This window comes from Schistocerca gregaria, chromosome 3, assembly GCF_023897955.1.
Source record: "Schistocerca gregaria isolate iqSchGreg1 chromosome 3, iqSchGreg1.2, whole genome shotgun sequence".
Lineage (NCBI taxonomy): Eukaryota > Metazoa > Arthropoda > Insecta > Orthoptera > Acrididae > Schistocerca > Schistocerca gregaria.
The window spans coordinates 849128311-849153008 of record NC_064922.1 but is presented as its reverse complement, the minus strand read 5'-3'; the positions used below and the strand labels follow the sequence as shown (position 1 = coordinate 849153008).

The 24698-nt window shown below is 38.9% G+C and overlaps 1 protein-coding gene across 1 annotated transcript in view; it reads right to left on the bottom strand.

Moving 5' to 3' along the window:
• Positions 1-15640: 15640 nt before the first annotated feature.
• Positions 15641-24698, bottom strand: part of LOC126354765 (U3 small nucleolar RNA-associated protein 6 homolog) — a 119806-nt gene continuing 110748 nt past the window's right edge. The window contains exon 11 of the mRNA XM_050004658.1: positions 15641-23584. Within this exon, the coding sequence (XP_049860615.1) occupies positions 23400-23584 (185 nt within the window). The 3' untranslated portion in view covers positions 15641-23399. The remainder of the gene's footprint in view (positions 23585-24698) is intronic.

Here is a 24698-nt window from a genome sequence, read left to right as displayed (position 1 = left end):
CATATTGTACATACATAGGAAAAGAAATCCACTGCTATACATCTACACTATTGATGACAAATTGCTGGAACAATAACCACTGTAAAATGTGTAGGAGTACATATCCAGAGTGACCTTAAGTGGAATGACCATATAAGACACATAGTAGGAAAAGTAGATGACAGACTGAAGGCAATGTAAATTGTCCATGAAAAAAGTGGCTTGCAAAGCACTTCTTTTACCGATTCTTGAGTGCTGTTCATCAGTTTGTGACCCTTTTATCAGGCAGGACTGATAGAAGAGACAGGGAAGATCCAAGAAAGACCGACACATTTTGTCACTGGGTCGTTTAATCAGCATGTGCATGTTACAGATATGCTTAACGAACTCCAGTGGAAAATGCTGCATGAAAGGCATTATGCATCACAGACGGGCTTGCTATTGAAATTTTGAGACAGTACTTTCTTGGATGGTCAGACAACATATTACTTTCTCACAGACACATCTTATGAAATGACCATGATGAAAAAACTGTGAAATTAGAGCTAATACAGGGACTTACCAATAATCATTCTTCCCATGCACCATTCGCGAATGGAACAGGGAAGGCAGGGGATCAGCTAGTGGTCCTAGAAGTACCCTCCACCACAGACCATCAGGGGTTTGTGGAGAATTGAAGTAGATGTAGATTAACAGGAAATCCATTATTCTAGGGGGCTTCACAGCTTCTTGTGAAGCTTGTCGTCAACTGTCAGTCACAGTTGACAAACAACAGTAAAATTTATGAACACAATACTAGGAACAGGAATGAGTTGCACAGCTCACTACCCAGTCTTAGTATGATACAGAAAGAAGTGAGATATTCGGCCACAGAAAGTTTTGGCCGCTTACCTAGCAATGTGAAGATAATTAACTTTGAACATAAACTGAAATTATACCTGTTTGACAATTGCTTCTGCACAATTTGTTAATTGCCTCAATCACAAAGTTTTTTGAACAGTGTTATCGATTTTGTCTACACATTAGCAAGCTTCAGTATCTACATTTGAAGCAGAAGAGAAACATTACTATCTCATACAATAAGAGATAAACAAAGGACAGAAAATATAATACAAGCATGATGCTGCAGAGAAACAAGTCACAACCATGTAAAAATACTATAAGACAGAACTGCCATGACTGCTTCAAACACGCATGTACAGGATGCAAAGTTATCCTAGAGGTTGTGGATGCACACACAATGTACAGATGATTAAAGAAAGTAATTAAGAGGAGGTTCATGTATGCATGCATCAATGACCTCTAGGATAGCTTTGCACCCTATACATGTCTGGTTGAAGTACAACTCATTATTTTTACATGGTTATAAAATGTTGCCGTGCAGCAGAATGAGAGGTATATCATGCTTACTTTACATTTTCTGTCCTTTGATTTTAATCTCTTACTGTAGTAGATAGTAACGTTTTTCTTTTACTTCTATTGTACAGCCTGGAGACGGCTATTGTATAGCTGAAACCAGTAACGCTGATTAAAAAAAAAAAAAAAAAAAAAAACTCTGTGATCAAGACAAATAAATAAAGAACTATGTACATCACATGATCAAAATCCAGTCACTCATTTCTTCTAACTCCATAGAAGAATATCTCAGTGTGTAATAGTGAGGGGGTCACAATTATGATCTATGGAATACACAAATAACTAAGTACAACAATATAAAAAGGATAGATTGTACTCACCATACAGAGGAGGTTGTGAAAAGCACACAGGCAAACTTAAAAAATAAATAAATAAATAAATAAATAAAAAGTAGTAAAAAAGAAGACTGCTAGATATTATTAGCTATCAGAATGAGTCCTTCATCAGATGTAGACAACACAAAACCCACACATATTCCCCAATGCCCAACTCACATAGTACGGCCACTGTTGTCTCTGGTCGCTAAAGGCCGATAGTGACTGTATCTGAGGCGAGTAGCAATCTTTGCCAGTATGGGTAGTGGAGGTATGAAAGGGTAGGAGGCAGGGAGGGAGAGGAAAATAGCAGGGCAGGGGTGAGGGTGAGAGTGAGGGAAGGTGACAGTGCTGCCTGTGGGAGTGAACAGGGTTGTGGTGGGGCAAGATAGTGGGCTGCTAGGTGGAGCATCATGACGCTGTGCCCGGGGAGGGGGAAGGGCAAAGAGGAGAGTAGTAAAGTAGAGAAGGGCAAAGTGCTACACAGACACACTGCTGGGAATGAGAGCAGGGAAGGTGATGGGCATGTGGAAGACAGGGAGTAGCTAAGGTTGAGGTTGGGATTTACAGGAATGCAGGATATGTTGCAGGGAGTGCTGCCATCTGTACAATTAAAAAAAGATAGTATTGGTGGGAAGAACCCAGACAGCACAGGCTGTGAAGCAGTTGTCAAAATTGAGAAAATTATGTCAGCACATTGCTCAATGACTGGGCAATCTAGCTGTCTCTCCACCATAGTTTAGCTGGCGCTATTAATGCAGACAGAAAGCTTGTTGTGGTCACGATCACACAGAATGGGGCACTGTGGTAGGAGCTAAGCTGATAGATCACATGGCTGTTTTCACAGATGGCCCTGCCTTTGAAGGGGTGAGTGATGCCTGTGATGCAATTGGAGTATATGTAGTGAAGCAAGTATGGGACAAGTCTTGCATCTAGGTCTACTGCAGGAATACAAGCCACAGGGCAGGGAGCAGGGAGCAGGGGGCAGGGGGCAGGAGAGGAGAAGAACAGATAAGGGTATTGTGTATGTCGGGTGGGCAGTGGAAAACCATTGCGGGAGGGGTGGGGAGGATATTCCTCCGTTTGGGGCAGAATCAGAGGTAGTCAAAACACTAGCAGAGTACTTGTTGATTTGCTCCAGTGCTGGGTGGTGCTGGATCGAGAGTGAGGTACTCCTTTGTGGCCAACAGTGGTATGTGAGAGATTGTAGGTGACTAGAGAGATAAGGCACAGGAGGTCTTTTTATGGGAAAGTTGGAAAGGATAATTTCGGCCAGTGAAGCCCTCAGAGAAAGACCTTCACCCCACCAACACCAGCTTTTCTTAACTGCATAGCTGGTAACTCTCTGTGCAACATATTCTTCATTCCTGTGACACCACTAGCCCCACCCTCCACTAGTCAATATCTTCCAGCTGCCTACCCCTTCCTTGTTCCCTCTCCAGCTCACACACACACACACACACACACACACACACACACACACACACACACACACCCCAACCATTGCACCTCCACAGCCCTTTCCTCTCCTCTAGTTCTCTCCTCACACCATTCCCTCTCCCTTACCACAAGCACTGGCTACCAGTGTTGCACCTAGCAGCCCACTATTGTATCCCCACCATGTTCCTGCGCACAGCCACTGAATGCCTTCTTTATGTGGTGAGTAGTGATGCATCCTTTCCATATTGTTATTATTCCAGCCCAGCTTTGCCATTGTTTAGCAAGTTTATTACAAAACAGGTGGCCAGTATTTGCCTTGAAAAGATGAAATGTGAGGTACTGCTAACAGTCACATTAAAATGTAAGAGAGAGACACTACCTAAGTTTCAAAGCTAACACTCTTTCTGTCAGGGAGGAAAAGGGATGGGTTAGGAAAGGTTAAAAAAACAAAGGGCAGGTCACTCAGATACCAGGATGAGAAGCATCCACCTGTAATGAGAAGGAGCGTCGACAAAGATCTGACCATAATGGTCCAATGTTAACAATAAAATATGCAGGGCAGTTAGGCTCAGGTCATAACAGAAAAAGGTGCACAATAGAAACACAAACAAGGACTGTCACAAGGTTCAGCGAAAATGCGAAGGAAGAATAAGAAGAAGAGATTTGCTAACCAAAGCAAAAAGTACTATTAAAAATTGTCAGATTGTAGACCACTGCTCCTAAAGCTAAATAAATATATGAAATGTATGTCAAACACTGGAAACTCCAGACAGGAGGAATATCCACAAGGTAGGAAAAGACAGATTGCCACTTACTGTAAAGAGGACACGTCAAGTTGGAGACGGACATAATTAAAAGACACTCACATATAGCTTTCAGCCACAGCCTTCATCAGGAAACGCACGCTCGCTCGCTTTCTCCCCCCCCCCCCCCCCCCCCCCCCCCCCCCACACACACACACACACACTGGGTCGAGATGCTGGAGTTAGCAGTCATGTGTGCCTAAGGCGAGCTTGTTTGTTTGTATGTGTGTTTTGTGGGCAAAAGCTGTTTGTGAGCGTCTTTTAATCAAGCCTATCTTTGTGGTAATTAGCAATCTGTCTTTTCCTACATTGTTGAAATGTATGTCATAGTGATTAAGACTCTAAATAATGCTTTGACAATGAACAATGTGTCCTGATCTAGACACCAAAAATCTGAATGTGAATGTAACTGCAACATAAAATAATTAATGGTTGCTGATACTTTTGTTGTAACATTGGAATTTACACACAAAAGGAGCCCTTCCTTAAACAGTGTACAGGGTGGCTACTGCCTGCCACTGAGGAGCATTAGTCTGAGCCTCCCACTCTCTCAATATTACCGGCATTCAACTGGTTAGGATATACTTCCTTGTTCCTACAGAGACCTAGGTCCCACATGTTTATCACTCTTTAGATGTGAATGGCTTCTGTCCTGGAAAATCACTTCTTGCACACCATATCGTAATTCATACGGGAATAAACCACTGTTTTCGTTTTTCCTTTCGTACTCTTTAATAATGCTTTCTCCTCAGCCTATTCTGTACATGAACAAACTCAAACAGTATTGCATGAGTATTGATTTCCTCTAAAACAAATGAGGCTGAAGTCAGACACAGAAAGGAACTAGTGATGGGTAATATGTCTGGTTAAATCAGCGTGTGCCTGGAAGAGAATATTCCACCTATTTCGGAGGACAGACTGTAATTTAAAGTTAAAACACTGTAAGATATGTAGTAAACTACTCCAATACATTAATAAAAAGCAACATATACGGAATAGGCACAAAGAATAAAACCCTCTAAGAATAAAGCAAAAGGAGCGTTATTTCTTTAATGGCTTGTGACATGTATATCCATTGCAAACTTGCAGACATTCTTTGCTAAAAATGTATGTATGCAACAGGAGTCAATGGTGTCAGGAGTGCAACTGCCTGATATATGTTTCAATGTTTTAATGCAACACAAATACATTACTTGACCCACAGTACTTCATGAAGCTGTTAGCTGTATTAGCAACTACGTTAATATTTGGTGGTTTTAGTTTTATGGGCATTAGGCCGTGGTCTGCAACATATTTCTCTGTCTAAATGTTTCATCTTCCAATGCTGGATACATCATCAGAGGCTATGACAACTCAGTACTGGAAGACAAAATGTTGGGGAGAGAAATATGCCTTGGACCACGGCCCTAATGCCCATAAAATTAAATTCACCATTAACACAGATATTGGGCAATACATTCATATTGCTTATAGATGTTAGAAGAAGCTTTATTAGTTGTCTTTGGCCCCCTTTCAAGGGATTACAATAGAGGAGTGTGTTGTGAGACAGTCTGTAGATGTTCAAGTGTGGATTATCAAATGTGGAAGTACAAAGCAAATAATTTGTGAGATAAAGATGACAACTCACCAAATTGTATAGGTGGTTGAGTTGTCAACAGCCCAAACAACACTGAAAAGTTTGCTAGCATTCAGACGAATCCTTTTTCTATCTGGAGTATGCATAAATAGGCACATATAAATGCACCCGTACAGCTACATTGTGCTGGCTGCATGCACGACACCAAGACTGCAGTTTGGCAGGAAGACCGGGTGAGGGGTTGTGGCAGGTGGAGTGGACTGGGAGAAGGAGGGGGTCTTGGAGAGGTTGGCTCATAACCCAGACGGAAGCAGCAGGTGTGCCGGATAGGAATGTGACATGCCCATCGACCTCGTGAGTTAGTGTGTTGCACTATGAGAACGATGTAGCGGAGTGGGTTAGGAAGCTGTGACAGAACAGAGGAAGGGGAGACTGTCAGGAAAAGGGTGTGGATGCAGAGAGTTAGTGGAGATTGAGGCTAGGATTACATTAAAGAAGGATGTGTCACAAGGATAGTTCCCATCTATGTAATTCAGTAAAGACAGTGTTGGGAGGGGAGATTCGGATAACACAGGTTGCGAAGCAGCACTCTGTCAGTTCAGCAGTGGCCCTTTTTTTTTGGGTAGACAGTTGGCTGATGGTCATAGTGTACAAAAATTGCAGTAGAGCTGAAATATGACACGTTTACTTTCACAGGTGGCTCTGCCTCTGGTGGCATAGGATAAGCCTGCCTATGACAGGACTGATACAGGATGTGCTGGGTGGGTGAATCAGGCAAATCTTGCACCTAGGTCTTCCACACAGAGATGACGCATGTGGTCGGGGGTTGGTAGTGGGTGCGGCGTAGGTATGGACCAGGATATTGAGTAGGTCGGGTAGACAGCATAATACCAAGATAGGAGTGGTAGGAAGGATCTTGAGTAACATATCCCTCATTTATGTGCACAATGGCAGATAGTAGAGAAGGATATGCTTTGGTTGTTCCAGTCCAGGATGACAGTAGGTAATTTTTTTGAGGTGGGTGGGTGGGGGGAGGGGAGCTCTTCTGTGCAGCTGGTTCTTGGGGGTTATGGGAAACTTAGGGGCATATCATGACATAGCATGGGAAATCTGTTTGAGGACCAGGTTTGGGGCCAGACCTTATCGATGGCATCAGTACAGAGATGGGGATTAGTGACTCTGATATCACAGCGACTATGGTTATGAACGCTAAATAATTAGTTGAGAAGGCTAGGAGAGTGTTTCTGCTAGAACGAGCAGATAAGAAGTTGTTAAAACCTCTTTTAAACAATGAACTGACATCACCTAGTTCCAGTAAGATGGACACAGAGGAATTATTGATAAAGTTTACACTGACTGTATATTGTGGTATGGAGAACTATCTGCCTTGTAAATGAATTAAAGACAGAAAAGAATCACCATGTTCAATGAGATTCGGAAAACGCTGAGGATTAAAGACTACCACTTCCAGTTTTGTTTTTTTGTTAAAAATATAATTGAAAGTAATTAATAATTATGATTCAAAAGTTATCAGTATCGCTCAGTAATATTTAATGACAAGTCACTCTTTCTAATTGAATGAAGACAATGTAAAGTAAAGTAACTTAAAATTATAAAACTAAAGTAATTCTGACAACTTGAAATCAAAGAAAAGAATAAATTAACTTCACATATGGCATCTCTGTGTTTGTTGTAATAAGGCTATTGTGTACCAGCTTGGTTCACATTTTGCCATTGTCTATCTATTGAAAGTTAACAATTGCTTACTTGATCCAGCAAAATTTCAAAGTAATTACAATCTTTCCAAAGTACACAGCTTGCCTAGTCCAGGAATCTAGTGCACAAAAGTAAACATTAATCTAAGGTTACATAAATCAGTGTCTTAGTGAAATAGCGACAGCAAGTCAATCATTTACTTTTCAATAGCGCGTTTAAGTACCTTTTCGTAAATTAACAGATCTGAGCATTAACAATATAAGACAACCACTTCCATTATTCAACTTGGGTCAACCTCCTGTTGTGCAACATTTTCACTGCTCTCCACATTATTGACCTGATGTTGCACAAACAATGCCCAATTGGGCTGCAATAATATTAACTAATTTCTGTGTTATTTTCAATTAGATTTGTAGTGGACTGAGTAATTTGGTATCCCTTTTCATTTCATATTTTACGTAAGTAAACCCAAATAAATGGAATATGCAGGAGTAGAATAGATTGCTCATTGGAATGGCCTGTTGTACATTTCTCTTCAGTAACTGGTCACATTTTCTTTGGAGGTGATAGCCTTATCCAAAATGAAATTCATTATGCATATGTGGTCACTGTTATGTTATTGCATAACCAATTAGCAAGAAGGGAGCGGGGGGGGGGGGGGGGGGGGGGGGGTTTACAGGCTGACTTGTTAAAATTTATGGAATCTCTAAACAAATCCTTCATGTTCAGAATCCCATGCCACTTTCCTTGATGTTGACCTCATCCTCACTGATGGTCAGCTACACTCATCTGTTAACATTAAATCTACTAACAAACAACAGTGTACTTATAGTTTGACAGTTGCCGTCTTTTCTATCTCAAACGTTCCCTTGACACAGCCTTGGCATTCAAGGTGAACATATTTGTTCAGATGCAGACACTTTACATTAATACACCACCATTCTCACCTCATCCTTCACCGGAAGTAATTACCTCACCAAACTAGTTCAAAAACAGATTTATCGGGCCATCACATCCAATTCTGGTACTGATGGTCCCTCCAACAAACAGCTCTGGAGCACTCCACTTGTCACTCAAGTGCTACCCTGGTCTTGAATGTATTAATCAACTATACAACAACCTGTAGTAGAGCATGCTCTACAACATGACAGTCGCGATCTCAGTGCATCAGATTTCTCCCTCAGACCAACACAGGTGGGGGAAATGGCATTACATGTTCTCAGTTCTCACCACCCACCTGGCCTTGATTTACATTAATTTCTTTGGTCTCCACAATATTACGAAATGGACAGATTGCTACTCACCATGAAGATGACATACTGAGCTGCAGACAGGCACAATGAACAGACTGACACATTGAACTTTCAGAAAACACACACACACACACACACACACACACACACACACACACACACACACACACACACACACACACACACCATTATATATCATCATGTACGCATGAGGTGTCCTTGCTTGTATGTGTTTTCTTTTCTGTAGAAGGCTCTGGCCAATAGCTGAGTGTGTAACTTTCATTGTGCCTGTCTGCAACACTCTGTGTGCCCTTTATGGTGAACAGCAATCTATTCCTTTCACAATATTGTTGATATTCCAACTTGGCATTTCCAGTGTTTTTTTGGTCTCAGCAGTTCTTTTCAGTAACTATTCCTTTCTTCACTCCATTTTAGTTTACTGTCACTTTTATTCTCCATGACACATGTCCACCAGATATAATGAATGCCATTAGCTTTCTGCTCTTATTAACTCTTGCATGACTTTTGTAAGATCTCATGTTTTCAAAACTCATTTGGTGCAGTCCTCAACAAACAGTCTTTCCATCCCATTCAGTTAGTAATTTTCCTTCATTCCTCTTCCTTCCCTTACAAAACTTCAGGCAGTACAAAAAACCACCATTGACTCCAAAAGCTTGCACATTTCCTTAACTTTTATGTGTATTTCCTCCTGGATGAGTAGATTTGTTATCTATCGTGTTATAACATATTTTCAAAAATTCATTACTTTCCATGTTATTGTGATTCCATGCAGGATTTTGAACCATTTAACGTAATAGCAGAATAGACTACATAAATCGCAAAATGAGGCAAAGAAAATCCATATTAAACAAAGTTTCAAATAACTGGATGAGCACAGTATGGGGAAAAAAACAGATGGAGAGCTGGAGGAGTACAACATGGAGATAATGGCAATATACTTGGAAAGGGATTCTGACCAAATTTCAGGAGCAAATGCTAGGTCCACAAGCTGCGACATTGTCACAAATAAAATAGTGACACGAATATAGAAAAAAATTCCTTTACTTTACATCTATGGTCACAAACTTTTTGTCAACAAATTACCGGTTTTGGTCTACAATGACCATTTTTGGATCTGCAGCAAAATATGGCAAAACATAAATACGCTAACCGATTGTCTACAGCTTAAAACAAGAAAATAGCCCAAAATGAAAAGCACTATTGACATACATATACATTTGTTTGCCTTAAGTATCAAGAGGCATGCCTGTTTTATAAAAACAATGTCCTAATGTATTGCAGCTACAGTGGCATTGTCAAATATACATAAATCTGTAGAAGTCATCCTTTCATCTGCACTGCTGTTCAAAACAAACTGCCGTACAGTAGCCACAAGATGTTTGTGTTTTAAGTTCACCAGATGTCACTACTGTAGGTATACACAAGTCTTCAACGATTAATTGAACAATGTAAAATAAAGGGGGAAAACAATTGGTAAAGTCTATAATGGTCTTATAAGGTACAAGAGACATTACAGTAATAAAAAGTGATGAAGCATAACACCACAGAAGTTAGATTGCTAAAAAGAGGAAGAGTTATGAGACAGTATTTGACGTATGCTCAAGTGTTAATATTATAGGTAATGATATAAATAATAAACAACTTTCATAGTGCACTAAATAATATAAAAAACTATAAAACAAATAGCTAAAGAAGCCAGAATGAAAGGAAACATACTGTTTCATATAATCAGTGCCCTCTGTTAGCACTAACGTGAGAATGCTGCACATAAGAGAGAAGTGGTTACAGGAGCGTGAGTGTCAGAGGACCCCTCATACCATGCAGCACGCTGTTGCAAGACAAGAATGATAAAATTCCATACCAGTGCATGAACAAAATTATCTAGTTAATGCAGTATATTATATAAACAGAGCAGGAACAAGAAAATACTAGAGTTATGCATACAACATACAAAAACAAAGTAAATATGCGAGGCACACTATACTATGTGAAACTATCAATAAACTATATATAACAGAGGTGTTCAGTGATTAAAGTAAAACATTGTCAAACAAAGCAAAGTAGGCACTGGGCATGAAGTCACTGCCAGTTAAGCAGTTTTGTTGGTTCTTTCTTTTTTGCTTCATAAATTTCAAGCTCCTCTAACAAATTAAGGGCACGGCCATTTTCCACTCTTTTGAGAATACACGAACAATTTTTTCTCCCTATAAACTGACCAGTTTCAGATAAATTCTGTCCCCAACTAGTTTTGTTCCGTGGCTGTGAATGTTCTTTATGTTTTATTTGCAGTTTTAGGGTGGGGTTAATCCGAAAGCCACATCTGACATCCAACTTTAAAATGTTTTTCTATTTGCAAGGACATTTTGTCATTAAATTTCATAGGAATGGTGTGTGTGTGTACGCTGTTTGTTATATGTTTCTTAAGCCTATTGTAGGGGCGAATGACATCATTTACAGAAAATCAGTTAGCTACCGCAACCTGCTTTAAAATACCGAGTTCTTTACATATTTCCTTTTGTCCAAAGGTAGACAAAGGAGCCAGTGAACCATGGAGGCCTTTTTATGTTGGGGAGAAAGGTATGAACTGGCGCTGATGAAACTATCTGTACGAGTAGGTGTTCTAAAAATTGAAAACTTACGTTTGTTGTTAACTTTCCTAATAGTAAGGTCAACATAGTTAATGGAGCTCTCTTCTTGAACTTCAGTAGTAAAAGTTATTTTTGGGTGCATGCTACCTTTTGTTAGGGCAAATGTGTTGACCTCATTTGTGTCATCTTCTATTAGTAATAAAATGTACAGAACTAATCGAATTTCTAGAATTTGTCTTAATTTACAATTTTTTTTTACCTTCAACAGCAAAGTTTACTGTCAAAAAGATGGTCTTGGGATGGGTAATAGTCTAGCTAGTACTTTAGCAGACATTTCTGTCAACGATTTAGAATGTCAATTTTTTGCCAAGTTTCCGCAGCTAAAAGATAAAGCTATTTATTATAAACAGTACGTTGATGACAATTTATTAGTGATAGTTCACTTCGTATAGAGTGCCTTACAAATTTACTTCGTTTTCGTACATTGTACACATAACTCTTGTATTTTCTAGTTCCTTCTCTGTTTAGATGATATACTGCATTAACTAGATAATGATGTTCATGCACCGATACAGAATTTTATAATTCTTTTCCTGCAACAGCATGCCACAGGATACGAGGGGCCCTCTGAAGGTCACGCTCCTGTAACCATTTCTCTCTTATGCAGCATTCCGGCGTTAGCACTAACAGAGGGCACTGATTACATGCAGCAGTATGTTTTCTATCATTGCAGCTTCTTTACCTATTTGTTTTATAGTTATTCTTATTATTTTGTGCATTATAAAGTTGTTTATTATTTACGTTATTATCTATAATACCGGCACTTGAGCATACACTACACTAATTAATCCGGCCCTCAGTAATCCGGCCTCTCAGTAATCCGTCGCACATCCAAAAACACATGCACAATGAAATATCGTGCACAACAATGCTTAGTTAAACAATGCTTTATATGCTGTATTTGAATTTGTAGCTTTCTTTACAGTTCGGATTCATGTCTTTTAAAAGGAAACACATTACACTAGACCTCAAGCAGAAACTCAAAATTTCAGATAAGTTAAATCGGGGTTCTTCGCAGAAAGCCATTGCTGCCGAGTTCAATGTTGGTCGAGCGACTATTTATGACATCTTAAACAAAGAACATCTTATTTGGCTGTACTCAATAAGTGGATAGTGAGTTGGGGAAATGAAAGGTTATGCGAAACAGTGAGAATGAAGAACTGGACGTAGCTGTTTATAGATGGTTCATGCAGCAACACAGTAAAAGAATTCCAGTCAGTGGCCCAATTATAAAGGAAAAAGCAGCTGCATTTAATACACAACTTGGCAGTATTAACTTACTTGCAGCAAGCGAAGGTTGGCTACCAAACTGGAAAAAAAAAAAAAACAACAGGGCATTTGGCAGCTGAAAGTCACTGGGGAAAATCACTCGGCTAACGATAAGGATGCTGACGAGTTTGTAAGCAAGATATGGAAGATAATAGACGAAGAAGCTTTAACGGCTGATGCCTTGTATAATGCTGACGAAACAGGTCTCTTTTTACAAGATGCTTCCTTCTTAAACACTAGCTGCCACGAATGAGAAGGAAGCTCATGGTTACAAGCAACAGAAACAGTGCGTAATATTAATGGCATGTTGTAATGCAAATGATAGACATAAACTACAGCTTATGGTGAGTGGAAAATCACAGCATCCACGTTGTTTTCAACACACTGACATAAATACTCTACCAGTGCAGTATTGTGCTCAGAAGAAAGTGTGGATGGACAGAAAAAGACTGTATTCTCTCAGTGGTTCCATAAAAAATTTGTAGCAGCAGCAAGAAAAGAGCTAAAGAAGAAAAAGCTTCCACTAAAGCCATCCTTTTAATTGACAATGTTCCCAGTCATCTGTCAAAGGTTTCTCTAAAGTCCGAAGGTATACAAGTACTCTTTCCCCCACCCAATGTTTTTCCCCTAATTCAGCCCACTGACCAGGGAATTTTTGAATCAATTAAACGTCATTATCGACATTCACTTCGTCTCGTTGCTGAACGAAAGTGAAAACAACTCTACCGAGACTATGCTGAAGGTGTGGAAACCAATTAAGATACGTGATGTTGTTTTCGAAGCAGCCGAAGCATGGGATAAAGTGGAGAGTGTTACCATAATGAAGAGCTGGAGAAAATCGTGGCCATCCATTGAATTGCATCCAGTAGTGAGTGGCAGCAATGAGCCAATCAATTCAGAATTATCAATTACTCTGCATACTGACATGTTCCACAATATTCCAGGACGAGAAATTGATGATGAAGATGTCGCGAAATGGCTGAATGTGGAAAAACTGATGAAGAAATAATCAAAATTGTGTAAGAAAGTAATGACAAAAGTGACAAAGAAGAGGACACAGGAGGAGACAACATGAGGATTTCTCACACGGCTGATGCTGAATCTGTCGAGGTCTGCCTGGAGTACATTATGCAAAAACCAGATACATGCAGTACCAATGTAACGCTTGTAAAGCGGTTGCTTGATAAAGCATCCACTGTTGTGTGTCATCATCATGACAGTTAATTAGGGATATGTTTCATAGTGAGTGATACAACTCTATAATTATGTACAGCATACACTTAAGGACAAAGTTTTCTTTGAAAATTAATGTATTTTTGTATTTAAGTACAGTACACTATATCGCCTATGTTTTCAAAATAAATAAAAAACAAAACACATGAATAAAATAACTCTATAATCCGGCATCCGCATGTGTCAGGAATGGCTGGATTAACGAGGGTTAGTGTATGTCAATTACTGTCTCTTTACTCTTCCTCTGTTTAACAATCTAACTTTTGTTGCGTTTTACTTCATCGATGTTTATTACTGTAATATCTCTTATACCTTATAAGCCCATTACAGACTTTACCGACTGTATCCCCCCCCCCCCCCTTTATTTTACATTGTTCAATTAATAATTGAAAACTCGTGAACTTGCAACACAAACATCTTGTGGCAACTGTAAGGCAGTTTCTTTTGGACAGTAGTGCTGCTGACAGGATGATTTGTGCATATTTGATGATCATGGTGCTGATTTTGTGTTTAACATTTGACAATGTCACAGTGGCTGCAATACATTACAACATTGTTTTTTATAAAACAGGCATGCCTCTTGATACTTAAAGCAAACAAATGTATATGTGTGTCAGTAGTACTTTTTGTTATGGTCTATTTTATTGTTTTAAGCTGTAGACAATATGCTAGTGTATTTATGTTTTCCCATATTTTGCTGTAGATCTGAAGATAGTCATTATAGAACAAAACCAGTAATCTGTTGACAAAACGTTTGTGACCATAGTTGTAAAGTAAAGGAAATTTAAGCACTAGGTCAACTGATGTAAACATTTGATTTCACTAAAAAGGGAAATAATCAGAATCAGCCAATAACTAAACAAAATAGCATTTTCATAGTAAGTTTACAGATGAAAATTAACCAGAAGCACCAAATTTTATGATAAGGGCGGAGATAGAAATGTCTCCTTCGAACCCAAAACAAACTCAGAGTAATGAGCAGAATTTTTAGATTTCCCTACATTAATCAAATTAATTGGTTTGCAACCATGGCAAGTAGTTTATTTAGTGCTCCAATTTATGTGTCAGCAAATGTTGTTGGGTAAATCAGAAAATAAAAATTCATAGGAAATACTGTAATAAGAAAATGAAGAAATTAGTAAGAGTTGGCTCGTAAACTCTGATTCAATAAGGATAGGACAGATAGCAGTCTGTGTCTGTTCAAACAAAAGAAATTTTTTTTTGAGTGGTTAAGGGCAACCATGGGACTATAAATCAAGATGGTTGGATGGGGATTTGCACCCAATTCCTCCCATATGTAGATCAAGTTGTTTAATTACTGTACCATCTCACTCAGTTTGATATTAGGACCTAAATTCATCCATTCAATCACTTACAAAACTTTACAAACTTATCAGAGGAATTTCCCATTGACAATTATACCAAAGCAATTTTTTTGAATATTACTCTCTGCAAAGTAAAACAAACTTATTAATGTAAATACTCGAAAGTCCCGGTGGAACAGAAATAACAGATTGAGTAAAAATAATTTCTTATCATTTAGATGTGTTAAGCAGTTAACAAAAACACAAAAACATAAACTATCACTGAAAATATTGCTGATTTTTCAGAAAAGTCCTCGTCCATATCAAACCTAGTGGCCATCTCCTGCCCCCACCTCGCACCACGCATGCAAATGCATGTGCAAATGAACACAGCTTCTTTGTCCCAGAGTTTTATCATTACATGCAGAAATGCAAGGACGTGGGTCTGTGAGTTTAATTAGACAGGCTCTCAAGTACCATAAAACACAAAATATGCTGTTCTCTAATGACCGAGTGCTGCCATGAAAGGTGCACTATGAAAGCAGTTCAATTCTCAACTTCAATTACAAAAATTTCCATCTAGACTTCTGCATTTCAATTAAAACATAACTGGCAGGCACTGGGAGACTGTATAACAGATATTTGTGTGAAATGAGTTGACTTACAACTTGGACTACATGAGGGTCTTTATTTGTAACATACATGAACAGATAAAACTTTTACAGCTGTAGATACATTCAGTAAAGCGACAGAAACATTTCAGCACATAAACAACAAGAAATAAATACTGCCTAACAATTTTCTCTAAATACTATCTATGATTATAATTGTTATACAAATTCAGAATATATTCATTATCTATACTATGAGGGTTAGTCAAAAAACAAAGCCTCCTACTATTTTGCCTCCTTATATAAAGCCTGTTAAATGAAAAATTTGACAAAATGTTGACCAGCAGGTCGGTGAGTCCACACAACATTTAGCGAATTGATGACATCATTCGTGGTGACCACTGGGTGACTGCAGGTAATTTGTGTCACATTACTCCCCCCCTCCCTCACCCCCCGGGGAAACAGTGTGACAGCAATCATCGAGTCAAAGAGGTCAGAGAGGTAAATGGAACTGTATCACAGAAACTCACTGAAGAAGAATCCATGCATTAATGGCTTCAGAAGCTGGACCGTGTGTTTCAACACACTAAAATACATGTCAAGTCTGGGCAAATGGAGGCAGATTATACTGAAAAGTGCATTTGGAAGGAGAAAAAGGGGGCATTACTTTTTGACTGACCCTCATACAAAGAGCATTATTATGACACATAAGCTCTAAACATCAATTAAATAACAGTCTTTATGGAATGACTGCATATCAACAATTACTTAGTAACACACATACATAATATTTAAAATGCACATAATTATCATGTATAGCAAATTTGGAGGAATAAACATTTTTACAGTAGCTTATCCTGTGTAACAGTGTGTGAAATATACAACAGCAAGGACAGGACATGCAGGTGTGTGTGTGTGTGTGTGTGTGTGTGTGTGTGCACGCTGCACGCGCGCGCGCTCTCACTCACACACACACACACACACACACACACACACACACACACACACGAGAGAGAGAGAGAGAGAGAGAGAGAGAGAGAGAGAGAGAGAGAGAGAGAGAGAGAGAGAGAGAGAGAGAGAGAGAGGGGGGGGGGGGGGGGGGGAGGGGGAGGGGGAGGGGAGAGGGGGAGAGACTGGTTGGCTGATATGGGGGAAGGGACCAAACAGCAAGGTCACTGGTTCCATCAGATTAGGGAAGGATGGGGAAGGAAGTCTGCCGTGCCCTTTCAAAGGTATCATCTCTGCAGTTGCCTGAACTGATTTAGGGTAATCACAGAAAACCTAAATCAGGATTGACAGGTGCATGTTTGAACCATCATATTCCCAAAAAGAATCCAGTGTGTTAACCACTGCACCACCTCGCTTGGTCACAGAGAGAGGGAGAGGGAGAGGTGCGGGAGGGGGGGAGATGTGTGGTGACAATATCAACATGCAATCTTATTGTGGAAATGTAAAAACAAAGAGGTCGTGGACAGTCTGAAGAGCTACATCCCAATGCCCAAATGACGGATTGGTGGGCTTTACACATTTAGTATAACCACAGACAATATGAGGTCCATAGTTATTTGAGGTATAACACAGACAATTGAACATCAATACACCTGAACAGCTAACACCAATAATCTAAGAACAAAAACACAAATAAGTGCTCTGTTACCATTTAAAGTCTTCTAAAAAGATAGATGGCTTAGTTGAAACTTAGGCTCCAACCTAGCATGCACCAAGACACACGTGCGCGCACACACACAGACACAGACACACACACACACACACACACACACACACACACACACACACACACAGAGAGAGAGAGAGAGAGAGAGAGAGAGAGAGAGAGAGAGAGAGAGAGAGGAAAAGGGGGGAGATGAATGTATGATAATAACAACATCCAATCTTATCGGGTAAATGCAAAAACAAAGGGCTCGCAGATAAAACCATCTCTTACAATCTGAAGAGCTATATCCCAAGACCCAATAGCATACTTACAGATTGTTGCACTTTAGTGGGCTTTAGACAACAAAATAACCACATCGAATAAGAGGACCACAGTTTTTGTTCAAGATTTAACACTGAGACTACTAAACATCAATACACCTTGAATAACATACACCACTAAGCTAAGCACAACAAGTTTAAGAAATGATATGGCACATTCAGCATTTCTCTATAAATTCACCTGATTTAACATAGAGTAAGGCTTTAGAAACATTCTGAAGCAAGTGTCTGAAAACCTCTGACGAACTTTTCTGATTTGGTTCTTCAAAAGTAGCAAGTTTAAAGCTAACCGGCTTGTTGAAAACGGTGTACACAAAGAGAAATGTTATATTACTACAAGGATAGAGATAAAACACATGAAAATATGACAGAGACTATTCAGAAACTACTGGATGAATACCACTCTACTGAGAATCAAATTTAATTTCAGGATACACAAAGACAAAAGAAAATGTGTGTGGAAAACAACAGAAACAGTGTTGGTAGCACAACATTGCACTGTTTATGTTCTTCAGTATTTTTTATCCCTCTAATGGAAAAAAGAAAAAGAAATACTCCAAAAGAATCTGCTGACCTGCATAAATATCTGCCGGGTTACAAAATAAAAGGGAAATGTAAACAAAGCAAGAATTTTAAATCAAGATTCATCACCAGGCATGTGAAACATGCAGTGAACGAAAGTAGCAATTGACTGAAGTAATAAAATACATATCAATCAGTTTCTAAAAATGATTATGAAAAGGATGTCAATAGATTATAATGCATGGAAGAAATTCCATTTGCTAAGGTGCTGACAAGGGAAACTTTCCATTGCAACCACCTCAGATTTAGTGATAAGATGGTCGAGTGGATAGCCCATCAAAAACTGAACACATGTCAAGTATGAAAACAAGAAGAAGGGCAAATGGTCCAAGCTCAAAATGTGCAACATTGAGCAAATTTAAATAAAAATGACGACGTGTTTAGGTGGTCACGTTGTTGGATTGTGAAGGTGAAGATTCTTTTCAAATCTCCCTCGTGTTGCATACCCCTCCCTCATGATACATTCCCCTCCCCCACAAAATTATGAACTGTCCGCCCAGCAATTGACATATCTGAATTCAAATTTGTGTCTGTGTTGTGGTGTAACACCCGTCTGCAACGGCAAGGTGTAAAGAAGGGACCCTCAGACATACGTACCTCCTCTTTGTTCTATGCAAGTACCACATGTTATGACTCTTGTGCTCCGTTTCGAAGTTTTAACTCGCGAGGGTTAATAACCCTGTATTTGTTGTTTACATTTCTTGCCTGCGCTCACTTTACATCACATTTACTTGCAACAGTAATATATTCTTACCGTATGACTCATATCCTATGACCAACAAACAGCCTGACAATTGCCAAGGCTATAGAAAGAGAACAGACATGTCAATGACCGGATGGACATTTCAAAATTTGTCATGGGGGGGGGGGGCATGAGTGAGATTTGAACACTGACCTCCAGCTTTGCAGTCCAACATTGTGACAACGCAACCATGATTCCATGGTGCTTGCAACTTGCTTGATGTTGTGCACCTTAAGCTTGGACCGTCCTCTGTATCTTTTTTTGCAGTTCAGTATACCTTCTTCCAGTTTTAATGTTACAACTACGTTCAATTTTTAACGGGCTATCCCCTGGGCTATTTTATCACTAAATCAGAGGGGGTAGGATGGGAAGTTTCCCTTGTAAGAAGCACTGAGAGATGGTCATCAGAGGCAGATCACTAGCTTGAGATGTGTAAATAACAACCACAGCTGTCGTAGTGAAACTATCTAGTTATTCTCATGGATATTTAAAGCAAACTGAAATGAAAGTTAGAAATTGTGCACTGAAACATGCACTTAGTACTTGTCCAACACAAGGCTGCTGTTCTACACTAGATCACTTTCATATGTTGCAAACTGAAAGTTCACAGTAATAAGCACATCAAGAGGAAGTGAAGGACACCATCAAAGAACACTTATACACATAGTATAATTTACTATAAAGCTATTTAAAGTTAAACAAATCAGTTTCTCCTAAAGATATATTTTATCAGACATTTTCGTTCTGCACTACAAAGCTTCAGCAGGTTTTACATAGTTTTCACTTTTATAGGTGAATGTTGCACTGCTCTCCAAATTTAACTACACTGACACACAGCTGAATTCCAGAATGTTTTGCCTCTTACGAGCAAATACCTCACAATCCTGCTCACTCTTAAATATAATGCATACTTAAACATAATTAACTTACCACACAATATATGAATCAATCTTGACGCCACTGAGACTCAGATTTGTAACTTCCATCCACAACAGTGTCAAATAATTGTTGGTATTCACCTGTGGTGACAGTGAAAGGAAGATATCAGAGCACTTTCTCTCCACAAGTCCAAAATTGCCCTTGAGGGGAGAGAGGATCAGCAGCATATGTCCAAGGACTTTACACATCACTACATACCTGAAGCTTTGACAAAAAAAGAGTCCCCTTCTCCATTTGACTCAATTTTCTGCGTGTCCACTCTTCAATCAGCAAAATTATCATTAATCTACATAATTTTTATATCTTCCCAGTTCAGAGTTTCTTTGACATCTGCTTTGCAACCATGATGTTCTATGTCAGAAGTTTTATATCAGTTACCATTCATCCTTGCAACCTGCCAACAGTCCAAATTTCCTCAAACAATAGATTTATGCTGGAACAATTTGTAAAGCCAACTTCATTTGGCCCAGATCTGTGTCTCACACAGTGTACTGCTAACAAAGTAGCAACATGTGGGGTGAACTATGTCACCAAACATCACATACTGAAGTAGCCAGTTTGATGTAAGTATAATTTTATGTGCACTAATTGTGTTTTGCCAGATTTATTGACTCAAAAGATGATAAATGTAGCATCAGCACTGAGACAGAAATTTGATTTGCTCTACTGGAGGAACAATGCTGAGTGTTCAATTTCAGAACTGTACTGTGGCGTGATGGACTAGAGCCATGCAGTTGCTATAATAAATGAAGTCGTGGCATCATTTGCACACACCCAGTCGGAATGTATGTGAACTTTGTGATGCCTAACATAAAACCCTGTTAATCAGACAAGCACAATGCTACTCGCAACTGCACACAGCGGCTTAATATTTTTGCCTTTTGAACTGTAACATACACATCGCACATCTGAGTGCTGTCTCAATACAAAATTTGAGCAAAAAAAGTGCATTATGAACACTGCACATGAATATGTGCATCATTCAGTTTTAATTAGAGGCACAGTGAAACAGTTTAAAAGCTTTAATTAGGTAGGCAATCAAAATTCAATGAAATAAAAACCGATGGGTACAGGTGCACAAATATTTGGTGAAGGCCTGAAGCTATGGGAGAATCACCCAATAAACTGGGTTTACATCATAACAAGAAAGCTCTTGAAACAAATAGTAGAAAAGAGATACGAGGAGGTGAACTACAAGAATATTAGAATATAAATAGAAATGTAAAAGGGAATTGTCAGCCTTCTGAAAAAAACAACAAATAAGTAATTTTTTTTTTTGGAGCACTCACACATTAATAACATGAATGACTGACAGTGACAACAGAATTAGAGGTTACTTTTAGTTTTGTAGCTTTTCACAAAGAAAGCATTACAAAGTACAAAAAGGTGAGCTGGAAACTCAGACATTACCCAAACATTTGAAATGCACACAAATGTAGGATATAATAAATGACAGGAGAAATCTCTGACATTTGGTGGCATTGGAGCTTTGAGCGAACTCAATAGCAGCAGATGAAAATTTGGGCCAAACCGGGAGTCAAACCTTTCCATCAGCGGCCACCTTAATTGAGCACATCCCCAGTCAGACCCACATCTCCATATGCTACACGCTATGGAGTACCTCTCCCTATCCATTAATTCACTTGCTCACAATCGGACTGTATTGTTGCAAGTTTTTGGATACTACTGTGCATCCGCACTGAAACATCTTAACGCCATTTGGCATGTATATATTATCCAGAAATTGTGTCTGTTCTTTCGGAACATTTCTATATAATAATAGGATAAGATGATTTCCTTGTACATGTGTACAAAAAATTTCATCTAAGTAAGTTACCTGAACAGGAAGATGCCAGTCCAAGTATGTGTCTCCTTTGGCAACCACAGATTAAATACCTCTCCCTAACATTGTAAGATAAGATGCCTACTGTTTCATTTCAGTGTGTGTCTGTACTAGTAGCAAAACATTTGTATGGTACATAAATTTTAATATGAACTAACTGAGAATGTAAAACTAGCCGATTTTCCTGCTGCTTTCTCCTGTTACTATACAGCACTTTAAACAATGAACAAAAGAAAAGTGGTAATCTAAAAATATAGCAAACCTAGCAAGGACATCATCCAAGATAGGGAACACGTTTGAATAGATCAAGGCAGGGAAGGAAAATCAGCTGAGTATTTTTCAAAAGATTAATTCTAACATTTTTCTGAACTGATTTTGAGGCACTACCAAAAACACAAATCTGCATAGTTAAGCTAGGATATGAACTCTGTTGGAAAGTCCAGTGCATTATTCACTGTGTCACCTCAATCAATCACAATAGAGAACTTGGGTCAACGTTACTAGTGTCTTACTTATGACATCGTGGGGCACTAGCCAATGGCAGTGCATTGGTCCAAAATGGACTACATACCTTCTGACTCTATTCCATTAATTGTGTCTGCTGTCACGAGAATGATGCTTTCCACTATCACTGATAATAATGGTCAGTTCCATTGCAGTAGGGGGTCATGTCTAGTTTCAGACAGGCCATCTACTGTCACTCTTTACTACCTTCAAAAATCTGTAAAGTCGTATATATCAATCACAATAGAGAACTCTCATCAAGGTTACTAGTGTCTTACTTATGACGTCATGTGGCACTAACCAATGGCAGTGCATTAGCCCAAAATGGACTATATATCTTCTGACTATTACATTAATTGTGTCTGCTGTCACGAGAACAATGCTCCCCACTATCACTGACGATAATGGTCAATTCCACTGCAGTAGGAGGGCCGTGTACAGTTTCAGACAGGCCATCTACTGTCACTCTACACTACCTTCAAAAATCTGTAAAGTCATATATCTCTCATTAGCGCCATTCACGATAAAGGAACATTTCACACCTTAAGACTTCATATTTTGCAATATGAATAATGAAAAATCTGAAGAGGTGAATTAGTTCAGAATTTTCCATACATTACTATGTCATACACACACAAGATACAACACTTATTATTCCCATATTTTTCATATTTTTCTTAACAAAAGACAGAAATAAACCAGAATTTCAAGAAGTGGATATACTGGAACACAAGCAGTAATTCTTGACCAGGACTTTACCGACGGAAGAAAATTCCTACCCTGGAAGCCCAAGATCTGTTACCTTCACCTGTTTTGCATTTATCTCAATACTATCCCATTTGTTCCAGTTTCTGTAATTGTCAGGTAGATTTAACCTATTCTAATTTAATGTAATTCACGTTATTTTGAAATAATTGTGCATGTTTTCATTGGCGCAACAAAAAATATTTTTCACATCACAGTTAGATCATACAAACTGTGTTACATATTTCACAGAATTATCTTTAAAAATTAATATGTAGAAAAAAAAGTGTATCATTGATTACTTGATAGTTAAAAAAGAAGGTAAGCAACATGGTTACAATGCTAAGGAAATTAACAATCAGCAAAAATTGCAAAAGTCTAATCATTTTGCATTTGAGAGATAAACAGGGAAATAAATCTCAATATGATTACACTACAGGGACGTACACAGATAAAAAAAAGCCCCTCTACAAAGCGACAGAAGAAGTAGCAGCATTCTGGCCCGCCATTCCAGTCTTCACGAGGCTGAATTCACTGATGAATGCATCCGTGTGCTTCGGATCCAAATTCTTCAATGCTCGCCAATATATCTCACTCACATTCTTTGCTTCACCAAGTTTCTGTTCAAATTTAACGTAATCCATCCAGACATCTGAAACAACAAGAAGCAAAAAAGATGCACAAATTGTGATATAATTCCAATTCTCTGCTGTCTTTCACTCTTAATAGATGACTACATGTCCAAATTCATAACTGACTGACTTCCACAGAATGTAATGTCTTCCGACAAATTAAATATGTTTGAAATTTTCTGATCTGTTTGATACCAGACACACTAAATATATTAACTTGTGTGGGTATCTCTAAGGTGAATGCAATGTTCACTTCTATTTATCACTTTAATGTTAACATAAAATAATGAAACAATTTATTAGAAGACAGCAGGACAAATACATTATAGTGACATGATAGGGTTTGCAGGGCAGAGTTTAGTTTCACTGATCCATCACCACTGATATGCTCTGTTTCACATAAATCGTTTGACGAGATCACGTTTTGAGTGTTTGTGCTATTGCACGCAATCAAATGAATAACAGGGCTACCAGCAGATAAGATCTCCCATCAGAGCCCAAAAAAGTGAATATGCTCCTGTTTAAAAGTGTCTGGCTGACAAGTGGAGTACCAGTTACCTCATTCTACTTTCCTCAAAACCTTTAAAACTTTTCCCCAAATTTACCTCATTCTACTTTCCTCAAAACCTTTAAAACTTTTCCCCAAATTTCTGCCTAGCGAATATATTCAAAATCTTTTTAACATGCAATTCACCTCTCACTTCCACAAGGTCCCCTAACTAACTAGCTCACATCCTCCCACTTTCACTCATTCATCCCCCCCCCCCCCCCCCCCCAATATCTAACAGCTTCCTTTATTTTGCCTTACTACTGTGGCCTCTCTCTCTTCTCACTGTTATTACACCTCTCTTCCTTGTTGTCTTGTCACAGATTGTGTCTCATTATTACCAGCTCTCATTCACTTACATTTTCTCCTTCTCTTTATTTGTCTCTCACTGGTAGTGTCTCCTTCAAACTTTTACCAGCACTTTTCCTTCACTGTCAACATGTTGTACTGCTATTGTGTCCCTCTCTTTCTCTCACACAGCTATATCCCCTTGGCTCTTTCTATACCACAATCACGATCTACTATCTTCCAGTATATATTATTTCTCACCTCTATCTCATTGCCACTGTCTCCTCCTCTCTAAGTAC